General features: G+C 35.9%; 1 protein-coding gene across 1 annotated transcript in view; it reads left to right on the top strand.

Moving 5' to 3' along the window:
- LOC109092976 (histone deacetylase 4-like) overlaps positions 1–25,722 on the top strand; it is a 193,531-nt gene that overhangs the window by 96,294 nt on the left and 71,515 nt on the right. The window contains exons 4-6 of the mRNA XM_042764236.1: positions 17,499–17,743; positions 22,735–22,885; positions 24,326–24,441. Coding sequence (XP_042620170.1) covers positions 17,499–17,743; positions 22,735–22,885; positions 24,326–24,441 — 512 coding nt within the window. The remainder of the gene's footprint in view (positions 1–17,498; positions 17,744–22,734; positions 22,886–24,325; positions 24,442–25,722) is intronic.

Here is a 25,722-nt window from a genome sequence, read left to right as displayed (position 1 = left end):
AACACCACTCGTGGGAGTCGCTGCGCGTGTTTCCCGAGAGTCGTAACCCCTCCGCCTCGCTGTCTGCCGTCTCCCTGCTCTGGACTTGAGGGGCTGATGGGTAAGCGCTGTTGCTGTATGGGCTGTTCTGAATGAGGGAGCTTGAGTGGGCGGACGGGTGTGTAAAGACTAGCTTTATTGCGTGGTGCTGAGATACGCAAACACTCTGGTGTGTGTGTGTGTGTGTGTGTGTGTGTGTGTGTGTGTGTGTGCACGCTCACTGCATCCTTGAACGCTCTCTGGTGAGTGATGAGAGCTTTTCAGTGCACTTTATTGTCAGTCCTTCTCTGTATTGTGTGTGTGTGTGTGAGGTGTTCCGCTCGGCTGTGTTTGTGGTGCAGGGTCTCTGTCCTGGACAATCTGTCTGGTGAAGATGGAAAGTAGGGCTGGGCGGTGTGTGGGGTGTGACGTGTGGGGTGTTGGATGTTATGGATGTTGCTTTTATGTTTATGTAGATGTGTATGGTTCTGGTTTTGATTTTTTTTCTTTACATGGGAGAGCGGTAAAGAAACTTGGATTAATGCAAAATGCAGAGCGGGACGTGTCCCGAACAAGTCAAGACAAGGAACTTGCTATTAAAAGGAGTTTGGCACAAAATGCAGTTTAGTTGTTTACGGTTGCTGTGGAACATCGTAACTTGTCGCATTAATATGGAATTCAACTGATGAGGTCACATGTGCACGTTTATTGGCTGTTTTATCACGGCTCCGAACGTGGCTCAACCAATCAGAACTAAGAGCCAAAGCTAAATGTTTTGTTGTTTTAATTTTTTTAATTATTATTATGAATAATCTAATCTTTTTAGATTAAAATAATCATAAACGTTAACTTTTTATTTTATTTTGTAAGTATTTTATTTGTACCTATTTTTAAGTATTTATTTCACTGGATTATCCCATTATCCAATAGGCATAACCACATGCTTTCTTTAACATCTAAACTATTTTGATGAATTTACAGTAAGCAGTGGTTTTGGTAACTAATACTAAAACTAATTTTGGTATTTTAAAAATGAGAAATGTTTTCTTTGGTAAGTTACTTTGGTAAGTTTGGTAAGTTGAAATACTAAAATGACTGAAACTGAAATAAAACTGAATTAAAACTAAATATAAATATTATAAAAACAAATACTAATATAAAAATGACAAAAGCACATAACTAACATTCAAAAATAACTGTTCCAGAATGTTTGCAAAATTACAAAAACCTAAATATGATTAGTAAATTTATGAAATAGATATGTAGATCTTAACATTCAAATATATAAATATTAAACAAATGCTAATAAAAATGACAAAAGCGCACAATTTTTAAATGAATTTTTTTTTTTATTATAATGAATATTGAAAATAAAAGCTTAAAAACATTAAGAAATATAGTAATACTATATGAATGATACTAAATATTATAAAAACAGTAAAAAAAAAAAAAGACAAAATCAGACAACAAAATTACTTAAACTTTAAAAATGAAAAAAAAAAAAAAACTATTATAATTAAAACCAATACTGAAAATAGAAAAATAAAAGCTACTTCAAAATATTAATGAATACTTTACTAGCATATGAATAATACTAAAAGTGTGTTTTTTCCTGGCTCAAAATGAGGCCGAGGTGGTATCATCCTGATCTTTTGACCTTTAACTGGCGGAAACAAACACTTTTTACATGCAACATATTTTAGGTGTTCGAATAATTAGATCCCCCTTTAGGTGGCTCTTATGGGGTGTGGGGGGGGGGTTAATTTGAGGGGGGAGTTAGGGTATTTTTTACACACATTTTTAAACTACAATCATCCAAACTATATGTTTCATCACTCAGTGTATTGGTGTTTTACAATTTATAATGTTGTTGATTCATATTTATATTGTGAGGAAGATACTTTAAAAAAAAAAAAAACTAAAAAAAAAAAACTTTCAAACTCTGAATTGAATTTATTTTAACTAAAAAAGACAAGTAAACAGTCAATAATAAAATAAGAATAGATTAATTACAGGCAATGGCACAAACAAATTCAATAACAAGATACAACTAAAATAAAATTAACTGTGCTTTAAGTTTTTCAGGTAGGTTTAACAGTAATATTCAGGTACAGCAATACCACAGAAACAGAATAATCTATTTAACTTTAAAATAACACTGGTATAATAAACATTAATGACAGCAGCAGGCTTATTTAGGTTGCTGTCTCTTTAAGACCTCATGCACGGATCAAACTGTTACACATAAGTTTTGTTTCTCATCTGTTTACATTACCTTAATAGCTTGTATACGGACAATGTTTAGTATAAATCGACTGTTTACATGAATACTCATCAAGACGGGCATATTTTTGGTATGTATTTTGCCGTTTACGCGCAAAGGCGTGCAAGTACCGAATTGAGCACTTGAGTGTTTAAAATTTTAAGACTCAAAAGCACGTGCAAACGATACATTCCGTCGTCTGTTGTGAGCGTCTTTCAAGTTGAAATATTAAAGCGCGTTAACTGCGGGAATCAGTAGAATTATGCACAATCCCTGCAATCCCGCGCTGAAATTCAAGCCCTGTAGATGATTGAATAAAATGATAATTATCAAGTAACATTTTACAAAAACAAACCTGTTGAACATTAAATTAATTACAACATAACAGCTAAAAGGGGCCCTTTTGTAGTCTAAGTGAACATAAACATATTATTATGTTTATGTTCTTACTGCATGAAATTGTTTATGTTCTTATTACACTGCATGAAATTGAGAATGTTGTTTCACTCCTTATATTCTCCTAGTCCACATTGCTTTGTTCCAATATACATTTATCCACTTACTATAAAGTGTCTTTCTAGAAACGAAAACATTTTCTTATAATACATAAGTTCTTTTGATAGAATGCATCATGAAATTTAATCACAGCAAGTGCATTAGAGCCAACATTAGCATCAAGTTACATAAGACGATTTTACACAAAACCACCAGTGTGTTTGTAATAACTTCTGATTGCGATCTAATATGGATTTTTTGAAATAAGTTATTTCTAACCTTTTATTTTTAGCTGATCGCTTAGCATTTCTCATGTAAACGTTCTTTATTGTTATGAAAATACCCCAAATCTCATGAAAATCACTTACAAACTATATACTATCGTAATAGTGTGTTTATTAGCTTCATGTGTCATGTGTAGAAATGTTTCTCTGGGTTTGCGGTGTACAGAACACAATGCAGAAGTGTAATGGAAGCTCGCCGTCAGAAGAGACAGGGCAGGTTATGAACATGCAATATGAGTGACATATGAGCAGCAAATGAGCTTCATCTGAGTCAGAACAGCCATCGCGGAAGAGAAAACAAACCGAGACAGTGCTGGAAGCCACTGATGCTCATCAGATCGCATAATTCAGTGGAAAACGAATCGAAATGAGGATTATGTCTAAATAATGTGAAGTGATTATGTGTAAAGATATCAGTATTTCTCCAAATATGCACACTTTAGGACTAAAAGCCCTATTGGACGCTGTTGAGTGCCGCTTGCACGAGACTGCCTGGCTGAGCATGTCGACAGCTAGACAAACCCTGACTGACTTCATTATTATATAATATATCATAGAAAATTTTCTAAATATAATACTCACATCATGCTATATGGTCATATCATATTTTGTGAGTTCCTTTGAAGACAGCAAAAGAGATTTGCAAGATTGTTTTGTTATTTTAGTCTCTCAGGGTTATTATGAACGTGTTGGCCTGTACACACACACACACACACACACACACACACACACACACACACACACACACACACACACACACACACACTCTCTCTCTCTCTCTATGTTATCCAGGAGCTCACAGTGTCCTACCTCAGTGCTGTTCACCTTTGAATAGGCATTGCTCACCCCTGCTCTCTCTCCTCTGTCTATTAAAAGCACATGTTAGCATCGGCCGGTGACTTCACAGATCAGCCCAGAATGCAGCACTGTTTTCATTCACGTCCAGTATGTCTGTCTCGTTTTTCTTTCCACTTTTCTCAAGTTTTAATGAGTAAAAGCTTTCATTCAAACCATCTGCTGAGAAGTCTACCTTTCCATTAGTCTTGCACAGAAAGACAACTGATTATCGACGTAAGGTTCGCCATCAAGAACCACCCACTTAGCTAAATGACATGACAATTGACCAATGACAGTTTGTTTTGTTTTTGTTTATCATTTAGGGGCAGGTTTATTTTTTATTTTTTTTTTATTTGTTGGTTTGATATTGCTGTTGTTGTTGTTTTAATATTTATTGTTATATTGGTTTAGATTTGTAATTTTTTATTTAACTTTTATTCCATTTCAGAGTGAATACAGTAATATCACGATAATGAATTTCAACAAAGTAATGGAAGAGTTTAAGATATGTAATGTTTTGCTGTGTCTACCTGCCCTGAGCAGGACATTCATATTATCAATGTCATGGATTGGAAGCACAAGTGCCGAGTCAAACCGCTGCTCTGCTGGGGGACCTGTGGATATAAATAGCTCCAGCTGCTGGTTGCTCCCACTATTGGAGGGAAATGCCTGGAGCGTCTTGTTAGAGGTGGAGTCTAGATGAGGGCGAGAGACCATGACTCGCAGTGAGTGAGAGAGAGAGAGAAAGATCTGATAAAATCTCTTGTCTGTATTTCTTATGAAGGGCTTGTTGCTTCCTGATATAGCTAATCAGTTGTGTTATCTGCCAACAACTTAATCAGAACTTCAGTTTTTAGAAGTTTCAAAATGAATACATATAATTGCTCTGCAGACACACAAAAGGTGTTTTTTTTTTTTTTTAATAGAAGAGTAACTTTTTTAATAGATGGCCAAATGCAAAAGGTTTAATGCAAAAAAAAAAAAATACAATTACTATTTATATACATATAAAAATGCTTAGTTTCATTATAAACTGGAGTATTTGGCTACATATTTTTTACAAAAATATTTTAATGTATATAGTAATTTAATAATGTATAATGTTTAACTGTTTTGAATAAAATTTTAATCTATTGTAAAGTTTTTATTTTAAGAAATATAGGTGATTTATGGAATATTTAAATAAATATTTAAAAAAAATGTATTGTAGTAATTTAATAATGTAATTAATAATGTTTACAATATAAAATTAAATTAAAGAATGTTATAATAATATTTATATTAATGTTTATGATATTTATAAAAAATATAATTGATGTGAATTAAAATTAAATATTTCTAAAAGTTAATTAAACATTACCTGTTGTGAATCAAATTTGAATCAATTCATTGCCGTTTTTTTGATGATTTATGGAAATTGTTTAAATGTACAAACGTTTAATGTCAGTACATCATAAATACTAGAATCTCACTGTTTTTACATCAAACTTTCCAGGAATTGCTGTTGACCTCTTGACCTCACTGTAATGAAGATGAATGTTTGGTTAGGACTTGTTGTATGGCAGAATAGCATGTTTGGGTTGAGCTTACGGATACAGTAGTCCATTGAATGGAGTAATTGGCGATGGCAGCTATACAGTCATGGCTAAAAGTTTTGGCAGTGACATAAATTTTGTGTTTTGCCAAGTTTGCTGCTTCAGTATTTGTAGATTATTCTTCCACATGCTTCTATGGTATACTGAAAAACAATGATAAGCATATCATAAGTTATAAAGGCTTTTATTGGCAAAAAATATAATGAGTATTTACGGTGTTGCACCCTTGATCATCATAACTTCTGGAATTTGCTCTGGCATGCTGGATATTAGCTTATTTATTCTTGCCTTATGAGTTCTCGGAGTTGATCACAATTTGTGGGCTTCTGCTTGTCCACTCGGCTTTTGAGGACTGACCACTGGTTCTCTATGGGACTGAGATCCGGGGAGTTGCCTGACCACAGATCCAAAATTTCAATGTAATGATCTTGAGCCACTTCTTTATCACTCTTGCTTTGTGACATGGTGCTCCATCATGCTGGAAAATGCACTGATCATCACCAGATTGCTCATGGATCTTTGGAAGAAGTCGCTCTTGCAGGACGTTTTGATACCATTCAAACAGTGTGTTTGTGCAGAATTATGAGAGAGCCCACTCCCTTGGTTGAAAATAAACCCCACACATGGATGGTCTCAGGATGCTTCACTGTTGGCACGTCACAGGACTCATGGTAGCGTTCACCTTTTCTTCTCTGAACAATCTATTTTGCAGATGTCCCAAACAGCCGGAAGGGAGCTTCATCAGAGAAAATGACTTTGCACCAGTCTTCTGCTGTCCAATCCTTGTACTTCCTGCAGAATTTCAGTCTGTCCTTGACGTTCTTCTCAGAGAGAAGTGGCTTCTTTACTGCCCTTCTTGACACCAGGCCCTTGTCCAAAAGTCTTGGCTTCACTGTGTGTGCAGATGCTCTCACACCAACCTGCTTCTATTCCTAAGCAAGCTCTGCACTGCTGGTGACACGATTCTGTAGCTGACACCTCAGGAGGAGACGGTCCTGGCGCTTGCTGGACACTCTGGGACGTCCTGAAGACTTCTTCACTGCAGTCGAGCATCTCTCCTTGAAGTTCTTGATGATCCGGTAAATTTCAGGTGCAGTATTCTTTGTAGCAATTTCCTTGCATGTGAGACCATTTTAATGCAAAGCGATGATGGCTGCACATGTTTCTTTGGAGGTAAACATTGCTAACAAGAACACAATGATTGGAAGCGCTTCTTCCCTCCTTTTATAGCAATCGGTCTGCTCTTACGATCTAATTAGTATGATAGTGATTTTAGCTGACTAGTACTCATTCACACTTTCACATGTGCTGCTGATATGATTAGTCAGTTAATGGTAGCTGGTCATTTTGTGTTAGGATAAAAAAAAAATATATATTATTTTTTTTTTTGTGTGTGTGAAAAGTTAATTTTTTGGCCAATGAAGCTTTTAGCAATTATTTAAAAGGTATCTGATCACTCTACACAATAATCTAGAAACAATGTGAATGAACACCACAGCAGTTTAAGCAGCAAACTTTGTAAAACACAAAATTTATGTCACTTTCATAACTTCAGGCCATGACTGTACATCATGCTCTGTTTACTGTAAACATGTCATTTCTGATCAGCATCCAGGTTTTTGAGCAGCCGCTCTCAAAAATAGAAAAGCTTTGAAAAATTGCATGTTTATACGTACAGCTCGCTCTCTTTCTGTTTGTTTTGTCTCGCTGATGGCTGGATTGGTGATGCCATCATTGCCGTGAGATTCGGCGGATATACCTCTGATAGCAGCCGACGCACATCTCTTTAAGCTGTGATTACAGCACATTCCTGGTATGAGAGGATTCGTCGCAAGCCTCCGGGTAAAGCAGGGGGTGTCAGTGACCAGTGATTTTCACTGCACTTGAATTAATGGAATAAATTTCAAGGCTTGCGGTGTAGCGCAATTTTACTGCCCCATCTGTCCAGGTGGACAAGTTAGTCAGGCTTTCAGATAGCACTCAGGGCTTGGGTTGAGGAACATTAAGGGTATATTTTTTCGTTGTCGTCTTCCAGTATTTGACTGGATGAAAAGATAATTGTTCTATAGATGATAGCATGAGCCGAGGGAAGATAAGAGCATCAATTGATTTCACTAGCACTCTTGTCTTATGAAGAATAAACATGTTGCAGTGAAGCTTGAGGGGAGCTGCATCCTTCTTGGTTGAATAATGATTTTATACACACACACACTCTTACACTTGCAATTCACTTTCTCTTGGACGTTCAAGGCCAGATGCATGGTTGGTGCCAAGTATGGACGGCTGTATGGAAGAGCTGAGTCTGTAGGCCTTTTACTTAAGCGTTTTATTTTTTTAGACTAAAAGACTTTTTTTAAGAACGCTCCCCTAGCTGCCGGCATTTGGCTTTTAGCCTGCATAGCCGAGCTAATGTTCAGGGACCACTGCGTTCAGGGGTCGTTAGAGCCACCCGGCTGGTAAACACATACGCCGATGCCATGGCAACCCTGCTGATGTCATAATGACCTCAAAAGTGACTTTGTGTCTCACTTATTTAAAGGCTGAAGGGTGGAGGAGTGGGAATGGAAAACTGAACGAGCCTGAAAGACCCAATCGCTCTCTCATGTTTTAACCCAAAGATCAAAGTAAATAAATTATTTAAATTTTATTTAAAGAAAATCAGACTATTTGGACCATAGAAATGTTTGATTTTTGCATTATTTGCATGAACCTTACTGTATTTCCCTGTAAGGCGTCTCATACATAAATAAGACTATTTGGACCATAGAAATGTTTGATTTTTGCATTATTTGCATGAACCTTACTATATAATTAATCTTTGCATATATATATAATCTTTGCATATATATGTGATTTTTTGAAATTTTATTTGTGTGTGTGTGTATATATATATACAGTATATGTATGTTTTTGTTATATTTTACATTTTTATTTTGTGTGTTTTTATCTAGCTGATATATAGATATATAGCTGATAAAAGGGTATATGTATATATACATCTGTTAAAAATGTCTACTCTTATAAAAGGGGGAAAAAATTATTTTGTTTATTTTTCCAATTAAATTCATATTCTTTTTTATAAAATTTATGTATATATACATCTGTTAAAAATGTCTATACACACATGTGTGTGTGTGTGTGTACTGTATATATTATTATTTATAATTAAAATATTTCATTATTTATTTATAATTGTAAAAATATACATATAGCCTATATTATTTTTTTCCCCTCTTGAGACAGTGATGAGTGACATTTTTCTATTACAATAATAATAAGTTTGAAGCGAAATTTTTACATTTTAGTGAAATTTAGAAATTTTAGTTTTTGGTAAGGGTGGTCGACTGGTCATCCAACAACTGACTAGTCAATTTGAGTTTATTAACTGTCTGAGTTTATGAAGTAATTTGTTTTTTAAGCTTTAACATTTTGGTGGTAATGGTGCTTTAAAGGGAGTTCAGGGGAGTGTCGTGGTAAAGGTGTTCTGTTGGTATGTGTTGGTGCTGAAAACGATCAAAGACATATTGTTTCGTTGAGGTGATTGAAGTTTCTTGAAATTCACCCATCTGTCCACAGAGCATGGCTAAAATACATACCCACGGTCTGGAATCCTGTCAACACAGACACGCTGGAGTCTCTCAGGTTAACAGCTCAAAGCATGAAGACACTGGCATTACATGTTGTCATGCACTGTATGAATGGACAGTCATTCCCATGAGTTCATTGATCAGCTTTTGCTCGACAGTAACCTGCCAACACACTGACTTACTGTATTGACTAGCTCTCCTGTAGACCTGTAGTTTCTGCCAAGCCCCAGGGGAAACTGAAAATGAAAGTGAATTGTGTCATTTGTTTTCATTGTTTATGTTTATGGTGGTTTTGGCTTGGCTTTTGCTATTATAGCGGCTTGTGTTTGGAATGAGTAAAATCTCAGAATCAGAATTCTCCCTCTCTTCCTCCTTTTTCCTCTTTTCTCTCAATGACTGTGTTTACAGTACAAACAAATGAAAATTCTGATTAAATAGTGGAATTTGTTTATATTCCAGTTATGCACGTGTCATATAAAGAAGCTTGCCGTAATGCCAATTAAGACAGTATTCTGCTTTCCTGAATTTATTAACTCTTAAAATGCATACCTCGGATCTTCAGCGATCCCGGACGTCATTATACCCTCACGCTCATTCATTTTAGGAAGTTAGACATAAGCCTTCTTAGTATTCCTCAATCTATTCATTATAAACAATACTGTAATGAATGGCTTTACTGCAAAGCAAATACTTTACACAATGAAATCTAAATGTCACTGTCATTTGGTGGTGGATGTGGTGAATAAGTTGCCAGCAATCAAAACATTGATTTTGAAGATGTGGAAAATGATAGTTTTGAGAATATGGTTGAGATTGCGAATATGAGCCGGATTCTGAATGTACTGGGGAAATGCGCTCTGACGATGACAGTGATGGAAAATCATATCCTCAAATTAAACATACTTTTAAAAGGTAATGAAATTTGCTTTATTTTATTCTTTTGAGTTGTTATTAAAATATCAGGAGAGTTTTGCACTATTAGTTAAGAGATCCATCCGTGTTAGATATATATGTCCGGGTCGATATGTAATAATGATTAGCGAGAAATTAATGCATTTAATGGTCTTATGTGGCATTTATATCTGTGCATGTCCTGTTGCGTAATGGCCACCTCTTTTTCTTTCCTCATTCATAAGTAAGTCTTTAGTAATTTTTCTATAGTTTTTTGGTCGTTTTTTTGTGATTGTCTGTGTTGTCGTGTGTGTGAATTGTATATAAATGGCGCTGCTCTATTCATCTGAGCGTGGCCTGCGGAAAACCGGGACTCCTCTGATGTAATCAGTACGCAGCTCTGATGTTTCCCCAACACTTCATTATTCTCCACTTCTCAGTAGAGGGTCAGCGGGTCAGTCAGGGACAGTGTTCAGCAGAGGGAGGCGATGGGCCTGGAGCTGATCTGTGCTTCTCAGGAAAGACCCCAGTGTGCTGTTTGGGAAGAGCAGGGAAAACGATGACATTATTAGTTGTTGGTATTGAAAAGTTTTGGTTGAACGTTGGCGTGATCTCACAGGATCGGTCTTTTGTCTCAAATCTAACAGAGTTGAATATAATGCAGGGGTCTTTCATTTGAAACACTTTTACCTTTTAACTTGCAAAATTCAAATTATTATTTTTTTTAAATAATTTATTACATTTTTATTATTTCAATTTATTTTTGATAAATTTGATGATGTTTATTTTGATTTTATATAGAAAAAGGTTAAATAAAAATGATTAAAATTTTTTTTAAATATTTTTCTATATTTAAGTTTTGAGGTATATAGAATATAAAATACATACAGAGAGTGTGTGAGAGAGAGTGTAATAAAAAAAAAATCTAAAATACTATTTGGCCTGTTTCCACTTTTTAAATTTTATGTTTGTCTATATACAGGCCAAATATTTATTCTCATACATTTTACATATTTATATAGATTTTTTAAAATCTAGTTTTGATGGCATTACTTTAATTATTATGCTGACAGTGTTTTTTGTTGAGTGTCACACTATGAGCATTGTGTTTTTAAGAAGCTGCCAAGTTAAAAAAAAAAATGTCTCAAGACCCCTGAATTCTGCTCTATCTGGCTGTTTTTGAACCTTAATTTCTTTTGTGTGTGTGTTCCTGCCCATAAGTTCTGTCTTGTTTAAGTGAGCATTGTAGAACAGGATGCTATTGTTTTAGGTAGGACCGTTAGTGCAGTAGAGATGCCTGGACTTGCTCTCAGTAGAGTTGCTCCTGCACCCATTTCCTGATTTAAATGTGATGCATTGCTGATGGATAGCAGTGCAGAGTGCTCACTGTCCCAGGATGTATCACTCTTCACAAGGTACATACTGTAATGGTTGGCTGCCGCATTCATGGCCTCAGTGAATCAATCTCCATCAGATCATGCTGTAGAGTGTGTGGGTGTGTATCCGCGTGCATGTTTGGCCAGCACTGTGCGTGTCAGCAAATCCCCTTTTGCAGAATTAGTGCTGCAGGGGTGATTATTTCTCTTTACGCTTATATTGCATCATTCTAATTGGGTAGAAATGCATATCCCCTTCCGTCCCCAGTGTGTCTCATAACTGTAACATGTAGTGCCCTGGCTGTTATTAATGTCCCAACTGTGTGTCAAGCGTCTATCCTCAGAGAGTACAGCAAAGACCGGGATTACCTTCGGCCTGTCAGCAAACTTCCAATGTAAATGTTACCTAATCCTCCCTGTAAGAAATAATTAGCCTAGTAAACAAACTACAGCGCTGGATCTGGGCTTTACTCACAGGGAAGGCTCATCTGACCATTTCACGCTCTCTGCTGACGGAGTGGATTTTAGAGTTCTCAGTTCAGTTGTGCACCAATGAGAATTGAATTGAGAATGCTTTTTAAATTCCTGAATGTGAATTGAATTTAAATGTAAAGAGGTAGAAATAAAATCAACTGAAATTCAAAGATATTAAAATAACTGTAATTACTGAAAACTAAAAAGCAAAGTCTATGGAGACAAACTTTGAACATTTGCTTGAATATTTATAGGGTGGATTGATGGGTGGACGGATGGATGGATGAATGGAAAGACAAATAGATATAGACAGATGGATGGATATACTGTAGATGAATGGATGGATTCATGGACGATGGATGGATAGATACTGTTGGTGCATGGAAAGACAAATGGATAGACATTGATGGTAGATACTATGGATGGATGGAAAGTCAAATGGATAGAAGGATGGATATATACTGTACATGGATGGATGGATGGATGATGGAAAGGCAAATGGATAGACAGAGGGATGGATATATACTGTACATGGATGGATGGATGGATGGATGGATGATGGAAAGGCAAATGGATAGACAAACCTATGGAAAGATTGGATAGATGGATGGATGGAAAGACAAATGGATAGGTTGACACTGAAGGATATATACTGTGAATGGATGCATGTAAAGACAAATCAATAGATGGATGGATAGACAAATAGACTGATGGATAGATACTTTGGATGGATAGGTAGGTATATGGAACGAAAGGCAAATGGACTGATGGACGGACAGTCGGATGAATGGATGGATGGACGAATGGATAGATAGAAATATTGATGGATATACAGACAAATGGGTAGATGGATAGATTTCCTGAAATGCATTATTTATGTTGAATTTCTTTGAACTACAAATCATTAAATTCCTCTTCGTGTCATTCCAATTCAACTTCCTGTGGGTTATGGCCGATGCAATTCAAATTCTCACAATTAATAAAGAGCCACATTATGTGCACCATTTGGGTTTGGGATGGTGGTTGTTCCCTTCTGAACTCTCTTCTAAACTATTATATTTTCAGCAAACCAAAATTAGTCTTTGTGAATGAAAGACATTAAAACCGTGCTTGTTAATTCAACTAGAGTTTCTGTTTGCTGGTGCATCGTGCACTGTTTTCTTTGGCATTTTAATTACTGCTAATAGTTGTTTGTGGGTTTTTTTGGCCACTGGGCTTTGTTTGGACTGGGCGGTGAATTTCAAATATGTTTTGTCTGTCTCTTGACAGCAAATACATGGATAAACAACACTCTTATCACCGCTTATTGATACAAAGTATATGTGGAGGAAGTAATTCACTAGTTGACAGCTTCCTGTCCAACTGAGCGTGAGCTGCCAAAGAGCGTAGTGGTCAGTTTCAGGGGGCCGGGCTTCAACAGCCCCTTTGTGACCAGGGACGTGCGTCATGAATATGATTTCATGAAGCAATTTAGTCAGGAATAAAGGGCGTTTTTTATTCCATTATATCAAATAGCCTTTGACGCTGGCCTTTGTGTGGCCTCAGGGCTTCCGCTGAGGACTTTTGTTTTGTCTACTGTGGGGTCAGAGGAGCATCCTTGAACTTGTGGCATTCGGGGCATCATGACGTCCTAAGAGTGAAGCTGACACTTCATGAATGTGTTCAGTGTTCCCCCTAAAACCTCTCCTATTCAGTAAAGCACAAATGAAGAGGTCCCACGCCAGCAGTCTGGACGTAATATGTTGTCGGAGGCTATTTATTGAAGACCACATGTCTGCTTTGTTCACCTTGGCCTGGTTTTAGCCTGGAAATGGGGGCAGTATTCGACAGAGATTATATAAATAATGTAAAGGAATCCTATTAATGGTAAAACTCCTAGTTTATAGTGGTGTGTTGGTTATATTCAATGATTCCTGGACTTGCAGGAATGCTTAAATAATTATAATAATTACAATAAGTGTGAAAAAAAAGGAATAAACATAAAATGCCATTTAATGATGTCCTATTTATTCTTGTGTAGAATTTCGTTGCTCATTTAACCCACAAACCTTTGGGGTGTTGGACATGCTTATCAACTTATCAAGCATCCTAGCTCTGGAATGTAAATGCTCAGTTCCTTAGTTTTCTTCAGCTGAAACTGATTGAAAAGATGTCGCAAGCCAGGCCGCTTCCTGATTCCAGTGACGCTGTTTGCTAGCAGTGAATCTAACCAAGATCTGTGGCAGGAACATGAGGTTTCTTTCCTCTGTTTATTTTGATGGCTGCTATGATGCTGATGACGCAGTACGGCACCCTGTGCATGTTTTGAAAAATGTTCAAGATGGTTTTGATAGGACAGTTGCTTCTTACTATCATTGTTTTTGGTACAGGCAAGATTTGAGATGGCTCATGTGAACTCAGTAATCACTTCATCTGGCACTCGCTCTTGCACATACTCATCTTCATCTTCTTACAAGTGCAACACTGTATTGTAAAATCTTTGATTCTTTTTTTTTTTCTTAAATATTTAAAATGGAAATTATTTGTTTGTTTTTTATTTCATTTATATTATTATATATTTATATATTTATGATGAACTAAAATTAAAATGAATTACGATTATTTGCATTCATTAATTTACCATGTGCTTTTATCAAAAATTAAAGTGTATGTGTGTGTGTGTGTGTGTGTGTGTGTGTGTGTGTGTATATATATATATATATATATAATGTGTGTATATATATATATATATATTTTCTTTTCTTTTTATATATATGTATATGTGTTTTTTTTTTGCAAGAAAAGTTCTACTTTCATACAGCAATTCAGGGTTGGTTGTAGATTGCAACAAAGAGGATAATACGTTGAGCCAATATTTATACCCAAATCAAATCAGGATGCTTGCATCTCATCCAGTCATAATGCATATTCAATATGGCCATGTTCACACAGCAGCAGAATATGGTTGTCAGTCCTGTTTTTGAGTCCTTAATATGGTTGCGTTCACACATAGTACGGTTATTTTCAGACATGACAACCGCATTCTGTAACCGAACTCACACCCATCACATTTCAGGACTCATATTTGATATTTCTTTGGTCACTGTTGCTATGGTTACTGGTTAGGAATACGGGCTTGACTCCCGTTACACGTTCACACAGACAGTATTCCAGAAGCTACTGTAAGTTGCTGTGTGAACGGGACATTTCAAGACTCAAATCTGTAAGTAAATGCGGTTGTCAATCCCAAAAAATGACAGTGTGAACATAGCCTATATGTGTCCTTTTAAGGTATTTAACCATGTACCCTAGATGCACTTCTAAGTTTTTAATGCATATCATTTTCTAAGGAGCTAGGACATCTAAGAAGCTAAAATAGCATTTTCTGTCTCACACTTGTCTTGCACACCAATAATAATAGATTTCCTATTATTTCTCAGCTCATGAAAAAAACTCAATCCAGGGCTCCAAACTGCGACTAAAACAGTCGCATTTGCGACCATAAATATTAATTTGCGAGTGACATTTTTGCTGAGGTCGCCACTGGCGACTACCCGCCGAAAGCGCCTCAGGATTTAAGCGCTAAAAAAGTTTTCTCCGGCGGATGATTTGCTTCATTCTAGCAGCGCCCCGTCTGTGATAAAACGAACTCGGTTACCGAAGGTTAATACACACAACTACACCGAGTGTGGACCTGCCGCGTGTACAACAGCTTTCAGCCGAGATCGGTCCATAGAGAGAAAGCCGTCTGTCAGCCAGAAGTGTTTTGTAGAGTCGGCGCGGCTCTGGCCCATTATCTTCTCACCGATGCCGAGATTGAACCGACAGAGACGCATTTCAGCCAGAATCAGCCCGAGTGTTATTGCTATCTGGGTATATATTTACATGTTATAACTTAAAAATTGGAATGTAATGCCTTTTTTCCTAATTGTTTTGTTTTAGATTATTTTTTTTTTTTTGTTTATTTATTTGAGTGGGTGGGTATTAAAGTTTTTGTGGAAAAAGAGAGTTTCAGACAGTCCTCATCTCTGCCGTACATCAGTACTGACGCACACAGTCTGATAAACGCAGCTCTGCTGTGCAGCGAGAGAGAAATGACGGAGACGGAAGAAGCGAAAGTGCAGAAAATACAGCGTCTATTTCGTGCACAACTTGAACAAACTATCAGGTAAAGCTGTCAGCTGTGTGGATATTGGCAATATCGTTAACAATTCTCGTTTATAATAATTACTAATATGGCTTATTCTAAACAAGATCTTGGTCTGTGTTCTTTTAATGCGTGAACTTCATTATTTGAAGTGCAACTGCTGTCCAGTAATCGCAAAAAGCTCTGTGCTTTGTCACTTTTTAATAAAAAGTACCAGCTTTAAAATTATTCTGAATTCATAACGAAATTCAAACAATACAGTTTTGGCCGCTCCTTAATGCGGCAGGCACGGTCGCTTTAGCGCCTCAGTTCAAGGGCAAGTGAACCCATTTAATCTTTCTCTTTACTAATATAGTACATAGTGAACATGAATTAACATCAAAAGGTAGGCTTTTTTATAAGAGAGCCTACAGTACAACTTACTGAAATGTCTCATGTAGGAGGAGCCCAAGCTACACTCAGTTTTGTGATGCTTATGCTCCATGATACTGGTACAGACTCTGTGTAATGAACAATTCTTTGTGACTGTAGATTTCAAGCTGGAAAAGACATTTTGTTCCCACTTTAAGTGAACCTTAGTTCCCAGGTCATCTACAAGATGGATTTAAAATGCTGATAAAGTCAAGAAAAAGATGAGACATAAACCACATGACAGTATGATTGAAATGTTGAAATGTAAATAAATAAATAATAATAATCGTAAAATAAATAAAACACGTTTATTCTGTGGCACCTAAAAAAATTATTTGGAAAAGTTTTTTTCATATAGGAGCCAATAGCTCCTTACTCGATTTTTTTGTTTGGAGCCCTGTCAATCATACTTGATGAAGCATTCTATAGTAGCATAAATAGTAGCATAAAGAAAAACTAAAGCAAACGATAAAAAGTTTTCAGATATTCAAATAACAATAAAATTTCCTCTACATACATTTAAAAAAAAAAAAATCAAAAACTTTTCTTATTAATTTTGTGATTAATCGCGATTAATCATTTGACAGCACTAATATGTGTATATATAATATGCATAATATATAGTATCTATAAATACTGCATCTATCTAGATTTTTATATATATATATATATATATATATATATATATATATATATATATATATATATATATATATATATATATATATATATATATATATATATAGGTTTGTTTTTATTAACTCAATAAAGACAAATTTATTTCTATTTATTTTTTAATTTAAATGTTAGTTTGTTTTGGGAATGTTACCTGTGGTAGTAAATGTATAGTGTATAATTAATGTAAATAAATGTATAATCATTGTACACTGTAGTGTTTTCAGCAGAATGACAGTATATGCAAAAGACCTCTGTTGTGATTGGCTAACCTCTGTGACTTGGCTTTGCAGCATAAAAGTTTGGTCTAAATGATATTTGTGTAATTTGTTTGTCTAAATGACATTTGAATGTTTACTTGGCTGAGCTTTTCCTAAAAGTTGAAAGCAGTTCTAAAAGCTTTGTGCACTGAGTACTGTATAGTTTGTTGTCTTCTCATTTGAGTCTCTATTCTCTCTTTCCACAGTTGATGTGAGTGTGGCGCTGCCACTGCAAGTGCCGCCTTCTGCCATCCCCATGGATCTGCGTGTGGATCACCAGTTCGCCCTGGCGCCGACGGACCCGGCCCAGCGCGAGCAGCAGCTGCAGCAGGAGCTTCTGGCCCTCAAGCAGAAACAGCAGATACAGAGGCAGCTCCTGATCGCAGAGTTTCAGCGGCAGCACGAGCAGCTCTCGCGCCAGCATGAAGCGCAGCTGCATGAGCATGTCAAGGTGAGGCGAATGCCGCTGACTCGGGGTGGGCGGCATAGAGCGCTGCAGGGATGAGGGGGTTTTGTTGGCCAACCTAGAAGTTTGCATCACCTTAGATCCTCCACAAAAACCAATAGAATTTTTCCATTGGCTTTTGGACTGTTGCAGAAAATAAGCTTTATGATTCTTACATGTTTCAGTGTTATGAATTTTGAAGCCTCAATGCAGTCAGCAGAAGTAATAAACTAGTTAGGCTAAAAAGGAACTACAATCGCACAACTTTAAAGTCACCACCATCAAACTTCCAACCACTTTCAAGTTTTATAAAAAAAAAAATAAATAATAATAAAAAATTTTCCCTCAAAATAGTTTGCAGTAAAAGCTTAAAAGAAAAATTCCATGATTTTTAAGGAATAACACAGTTTTTCTTCCATGCTCTAATTTTAACTGTAAACCAATACTGCAGTTTGTTTGCTTATAAAAAAAATAAAAAAATAAAATGATTTGTTACATTTTCATTTGATTATATTTTGAAAAAATCAATTAAATTGTTAAAGTTTTGTCTTCATTTAATTACTGTCATTTTTAATAATAAACCATTGGGCCCTATTATTTTTAAAATCAGTTGATTAGACATGCTTTTTGATTCTTAAAATTCAGTTAAGCCATTAGAATGGAACCCAGAACAATTTAAACGGTAAACATGAAATTTGAAAAAAATAAAAATAAAGCTGAATTTGGTGAAAAATAAAACAGTTCTCATAGGGCTCTAAGTTTTTATGAATAAATGATTCATTCATGAATTAAATTATTGAGACATGCTTTATTGATTACTACAATCTAAAAAAGGGTTAAAGTAAAAAAAAAAAAAAAAAGGAATCCAGAAAAATTTAAATGGAAAAGAACAGAATCTAGAAAAATGGTAAAAAAAAAAACATTTTGGAAAACATAAAACATTTCATAAAGCCCAAAGTGTTTTTTCTTTTCTTTTTTTTGCGTTTTTGCCTTTGTTATGATACTGTAGCTTGACAGGAAACAAATTGGGAAAGAGAGCGGGGGATGGGTTCGGGAAAGGTTCATGAGCCGGGACTCAAACTCAGGACACCCAAAGTGCAACAGTGCCATATGTCTATGTATTTATGATGTATTTTATGTCATAGAATAAAATGTGAACATATCTTGAGCTTGTGTTAACCACAGACCTTATTTCAAGCGTTTAACCAAAAAGCCTTTCATAAACGCCATTGACTTTGGCAGGTTTTGGGATTTGTGCAGCATTCCTGCAGCACTCAGATGCACAAACAATTTTCAACCAGTTGCTTTTTAAATGCCATCCATTGATGTGAAGCCTGGTACAGTGTGTCTAGATTCAAACACACATTTACAATGAAAGCTGTGGCTTTGTCGGTTTCCTGAGATCTCAGTGTGTTACTCACACAATGTTACTATATAGATAGAGAAGAGACAAATAAAGCTCACCATCCATATTGATTACTTTTCAGGGTACTTTTATGGTGCTTTTTTGACGAGTTCTGCTTGAACATTGCTTAAAATGCTTCATTTTGAGTTCCATGGATACTATAACAGCACATGGGTTTGGTATGACATGAGGGAGAGTAAATAATGGCAGAATTTTGATTCTCTTCCTTTGAAGAGCGGTTCTCGTCTCCGATCCTCCCTTCCTTCAAGGCTTCCCACATTTCTGTCTTCGATTTTCCATCTCTTTGTGCGGACTGTGAGAACCAGAGTTTGTTTGGATATGGAATATTTGTTGGCGAGTGTGATCTGTGGTGTCTGTGGTTTCCTGAGGCTGCGCTGCTGTCATTGGCCTCCAGACTGGACGGGCAATGGGTGCCTGCAGTCGCTGTGGGAAACACCGGGAGCGTGTGAGCTCAGCAGACCTCCGGCTTTGCTGTGTTGCCACAGTGAGGTTTTAGCCAATGGGAGCGAGGCTGCCCTGAGTGTGCTATAAATAGCCTGACGGGCTGCGGGGTAGTGTCAGGGCTAGTCTCTCTGCTTGATGGACAAAGTGTTTCGCAGGGGTTTGATGGATGCCACGCTCTTGCCGTGACACCTTGCTGATGATGGTGAGAGGAGAAGCGATCGGCCTTTTCTGCAGTTTCTCATTTAGCTGCAAACTGCAGAGATGCTGAAAGAGATGTTTCCTGTGCAGTCAAACACATTTTCATTATGTTGTCATTGTTGTTGGATGGTCCAGTCATGCAGGTCGTCTTTTATGAAAGTATTAACACATGAAAATTCTTGTTACATACTGTATGTAGATTGAATTGCTTTATCTATTTTTATACTTTATTCAGATCATCGAGTTATCTGTCAACTAGATTTATATTTATTTATTATCTACTTATGTCTTTGAATGAATCAAATAGTAGATAGTAGTGTAGTAGACAGGTCTATGCATAAGATCTAGATCTATAATACTATAATTTGATGTATGTATGATGTAATTTGATGTCTTTATATATTTGTATTATATTTATTTGTAAAATGTATTAAATAGTTATTTGAGTTAAATCTATAAAAAACATATTTCTTGTTCCATATGTAAATTCAGTGGCATATTCAGTTGAGATTATATTCTTCCAAAGTGATCTCTCTGTATAATATTTTTTATTTTTTTAATATTTTATTTTTAAACATATAATTATTATATTATAATTATATATATATATCTGTATTTATAAACATTTAAATTAAACTTTTACTGCTTTGAAATAGTCATTATTATAATTAATATACTAATAGATTTTTTTTAGAAATAGTTTATTTTAAAAAATATTTAATTGAATGATTTTTAATATAGAATTCATAAAATGTACATTTCAATTTTTGAATTAGCAATACATAAAAAGTACTTTACACTATTGTCGCAATGCTATGAGCAAACAGCAATTTTCCATTAAGAGGCTATATTGATTTCCAGGGGCCCTTGTATTTACACACTGTTTAAAGCTCTGGTGCATTTATTTGCAAAAAAAAAAAAAAAAAAAAACAACAGCATAATGCAAATAGCCTGTAAATGAAAGAAACAGGAACTCATTGGAGGGGAATCTGCAGTGTCATGACAAAATTGTTGATTACTGCTCTTGATTTTGTAACAAGGATTATTAACAATGATTAATAGAGCGTTTTTTTGTGTGTGTGTGTGTGTGTGTGTGTGTGTGTGTGTGTGTGTGTGTGTGTGTGTGTGTGTGTGTGTGTGTGTGTGTGTGTGTGTGTGTGTGTGTGTGTGTGAGGAAAAAGCATGTCATCCTTGAGATAGGTCTGGGTCATCGCTAATTTCTGGTTTTAAACAACCCAGATGTGATGTGAAATGGTGGTTAGACCTGTGCATATTGATGAGGTGAGGTAGATGTCACGGTTTGAAAAGCTCCGGTTAGAATGTCAGAGCTTTTCCTGATGAGGAAGAGTCTTTGCGGTTCGGAAGACGTGCGCTCCGCTTTAGCCTCCAGCCCCGCTCTGCCAAGTGACAGACGCCCATGACTCATCGCTGGTGATCTCCCAGGATCTGTGGAAAGTGAGAGGAGAGACTTATATAACCAAAAAGAGGAGCACTGAGACTTAAGTCGCTCTGGATAAAAGCGTCTACTTAAGTAACTGCTTACTTGCAGACCAGCTGTGAGCTTTTTCAGACCCTGTGCCAGTGTCAGTGTGATCTGACTGACCAGAGATCCACTCAACATCCAAGCATCAGCTGTATACGGCTCTGATATTACCCATCATCACAAGCCAATAATGGATGTGACTGCGGCTGAGCTGAATAACTGCAGAAGTGGAAATGCAGTTAAAGGGAAATGGCTGCATTTACAGAGCACAGTGTGAGAGAGATTACCAGCGTCTTTAAATGCTCATTGTAGTCAGGGATCTGTTGAGGTAATTGCTTATGTCAGTTTCATCTGGACAAAAAAGTGGAAATTTGCTTTTATGCTACACAACAAGACATCGATAAGCACATTCAGGAACTGCTTTCTTGTATGATGTCGGTATTTCCAACAATTGCATTAGTTATTAGTGGTATGGCTTTGGTGTGGTCATGTATATCATGAGTCAGTGTGAAATGCTGTTTTCATCTTATTTTAGTACCATAATCTGAGTGGAAAACTTGTAAAAAAAAAAAAAGTGTAAAGAGGAAATGCATATACAGTACTATTCAAAGAAAGAAGTATCATGCTCACCAAGGCTATATTTATTTGATTAAAAATACAGTAAATGTAATTTATTTTAAAATAGAATTTATTTTCAGCATCATTACTCCAGTCTTTTTTATTATTATCAGTGTCGAAAACAGTTAGTAATATGTTTGTAGAGACATACATTATATTTTTCAAGATTTTTTTGATGAATAAAAAACTCAAAATTCTGTTGTATGTTATTGTATTTTATAAATGGCTTTACTGTCACTTTTAATGCATTTTAATACATGCTTGCTGAAAGTTTAATAACAATAGTGTTATTTATTTATTTATTTTATTACTTTACACTTCGAAATTTTATTTTATGCATGTATTTTAGTGCTTTCAAATGATTAATCGTCATTAATCGCATCCAAAATAAAAGTTTTTGTTCACATATATATATACACACACACACACACATACACACCCATGCATACATTGTATATATTTAAGAAAAGTATGTTACGTTTATTAAATATATTTATATATAATATAAATTATATGAATATAAATATATATGTTACATTTTTTTTTAAATATATACTCTGTGTGTGTATTTATATATACATAATAAATATACACAGTACATACAGATATATTATGTACATAACTTTTATTTTGGATGCGATTAATCGCGATTAATCGTTTGACAGCACTAATATATTTTAAATAACATGCACAAGAATCTAACACAGTAAGAACAGGATAATGTAAATAAAATAAATACAATTGTAATGATGACGTAAAACAGTTGAAATCAAGCTCCACTGTATTCGCTTGAATAATGTTTCTGTGTGTGTGTCCGCCCCTCTTTAGCATCAGCAGGACCTCCTGGCCCTGAAACATCAGCAGGAGCTCCTGGAACACCAGCGGAAGTTGGAGCGCCATCGTCAGGAACAGGAGCTGGAGAAACACCAGCGGGAACAGAAGCTCCAGTTGCTCAAAAACAAAGAACGCGGCCAAGAGAGTGAGTGAAAAACTAATTACCTGACTGAAACACATGAAGGTCTTTGATTTATTAGGCTAATCAGCACTGTGGCATGGACGCCTCTCTTGGTGTTATAATCACTTTTCATAACCAAAATTACAAACAAGTCAAAAAGCCCAAATTGTTGTCAAAGCCATGGACTAGAGGTTAGACAATTAATTGCACCGTGTTTGAGTCTGGCTCACATCACTCACTTCTAACCACCTGTTTTCCTTCTAAATTTGGTTGTCAGTTCACCTTTTAGTGTTTAATCCTGTTTTTCAGTAATTTACGGGAGTGACAACAGCATTCTGTAACCGAATTGACTCCAAAAAATTCAGAAAAAAAACATTAAATAAGAACAAGCCCATGATAAACTCAAATCCAAATGCATTATCTTGAAAATAAGCTACTGCCCGGCCTAATTTATTAACTCCATAAACTGGATCGTTTTATGAGCTAAGCCCAAACAACAAGCCAAAAGATGCTTAATTTGCTTTGCTTATAATAAGTGGACATGGCAACCCTTTCAAGAGCGTGCTCTGCAAAGAAGCCTTCCAAACATAAACAAAACATGATAGCGGTGTCGAAACTGACCGTAACGAGGTCTTTGCTCGCTGTAATATTAATCTGTTTTGTTGTTGTTGTTTTTTTTGTTTGTTGCCGAAACCAGTAGTCCGATAGCTTATACGATTATTAAGTTTGTAGCACACAATTTAATATTTGGTGTTTCAGGCATGAGCAATATTAACAGTGACGCTTGCACTAGTTGTGTATATTTCCTCAGATAGTGTAGACTTATCTAAGGTGTTCCTGGCATTGCAGTACAGCCAGTCTATTTTTATCCGTCACTGTTGTCGATGACACTGCGGTCACCTGTTGTCTGGCGGCGCAGATGTGTACGTACACCAGCGACAACCTCTGGGGACATGTTTACAGATGATAGGAAAGGTGGTAATTGAAGGAAAAGCTGTGGGAATTCATCCATCTGATGTGTTTCTTTCAGAGGAGAAAAAAGACATCTTTGTTTAACAGTCTCAGTGGGATTGGAATAGAGAGATTGCTCTCTAGTTAAGACCAGATAAAGAGGACGTTCCTCTCAGATCTGAAGAGATATCCAAACCTAGTCGGGCTGCTGTCGAAGAGCTGTTTATCATGTATAGCCTTTGTATTCATGATCAATTGGCCACTGATCGGTCTTCTCTGTCTCAGACTATTAAGAGTTTTTAAAGACTATTTAGAAAACAAAATTGCAGCACTGCTAATTACAGGGTGTAGAAATGGTGAAGAAATCGACAGTCACAAATGCAAAAAAAAACCCTTCCTAAGGCTTATAGAGAAATCTAGCGGTATAACACAGCTAGAGGCTGAGAGGATGCCTTTAATGTCCCACTGCGTGGATGTTTGTGATGTTCCTGAACTGTGGGCTCTGATCGACAGGCGCTGTGGCGAGCACTGAGGTGAAGATGAGGTTTCAGGAGTTAGTAATCGATGGGAAGGAGGAGCTTGAACAGATGAGTGTCAAACGATACATGCTAATCGGTACGGGTGAGTACCGCAGCCTGCTTGGTGCTGATGTTTCAGAAAGGACATCTTACAGTTCCTGTTTACATCTGGCTTTGACAAAGCAGCCAACTGAGACAGAATTGCATGCAGTTTACACTTAGTATTTACATGCTACTTTCTGATTTTGTGAAGTTAATAAATATATGATATATTTCTATGTATGTGTAAAATAAACATCATTATAAAATAATATAAAAATTATATCCCTGTAAGAAAGAGATTCATTTGCTGTTTTGTTTTGCTTTGTTTTGCTTTGCTTTGATTTGGGTTGTTTTGGGTTGGTTTGGCGTATTTGTGACAAATAGTGTGAGTCAGCTCAGATCAAATGATTTTGTTCTTTTTAATTTATTTGTTTATTTATTTTTTGATGGGCTTTGATTTTATTTTCATTTTATTTTGTTAGTATTTTTTATTTTCTCCAAATGATGAGTACAGTGATTCATTGACAAGTGAGTATTTGGTGTTCACTGCTATCTGAGATGCTTTGGGATGATTGATTAGAGATTTGCAATTTGAATTATGTGTAGAGTGTAGTGTTTTGTGTACCTCCGAATGTGGTTTGAGTGATCGAATGCTGAGGTGGTTTGGACCTGTTTACACCTGTATTTAGCACTGTGATCAGATTACATAAGACAGATCTTAATAGCAGATCAAAACGGAGCTAAAGATACACATGCTACACAAACTCGATGCCAAACTTCAGAGTGTAGTTTAGTTCTTCACTTGCAGCTGTATGCCAAAGTAAAACCATTTTACATGCGTTTCTACTTTGATTGATTGACAGTTTTGTTTCTTCCTTCACCACACAAAAGATGAAGCTAGCTGTCACCTCTGGGTTCTTGAAATATTTGAACAAGTTTTGATTGGGGAACTTGTCATGTGTGAAAGATAGCAGTGAAGAGGAGGCGTGTGTCAGTGTGTGAGGGTGAGGATGTGAATAGGGCTGTTTGTGTGATAAAATTTACCCTCCATCAAGACCACCTTTCACATACTTGCATGCACAAACTACTGTTCAAAGGTTTGGAGCAAATAATATTTTTTTTTAATGTTGTTGATAGTCTTTAATGCTCACAAAAGCTGTATTTATTTGATCTAAAATACAATAAAAACATTAGTAGTAGTAGTAGTATATCTGCTTTATATTTGAATGCTTAAAATGTAATGTATTCCTGTGATGACAAAGCTGAATTTACTTAATTTGTAAATATTTTTTTTGTATATATTAGTTTATGTATATATTGTTTTATTTGTTTACTTCTTTATATTGATAT

Source organism: Cyprinus carpio, chromosome A9, assembly GCF_018340385.1.
Source record: "Cyprinus carpio isolate SPL01 chromosome A9, ASM1834038v1, whole genome shotgun sequence".
Lineage (NCBI taxonomy): Eukaryota > Metazoa > Chordata > Actinopteri > Cypriniformes > Cyprinidae > Cyprinus > Cyprinus carpio.
Note: the sequence above shows the minus strand (reverse complement) of the source record. Positions and strands in the feature narration are given on the sequence as shown.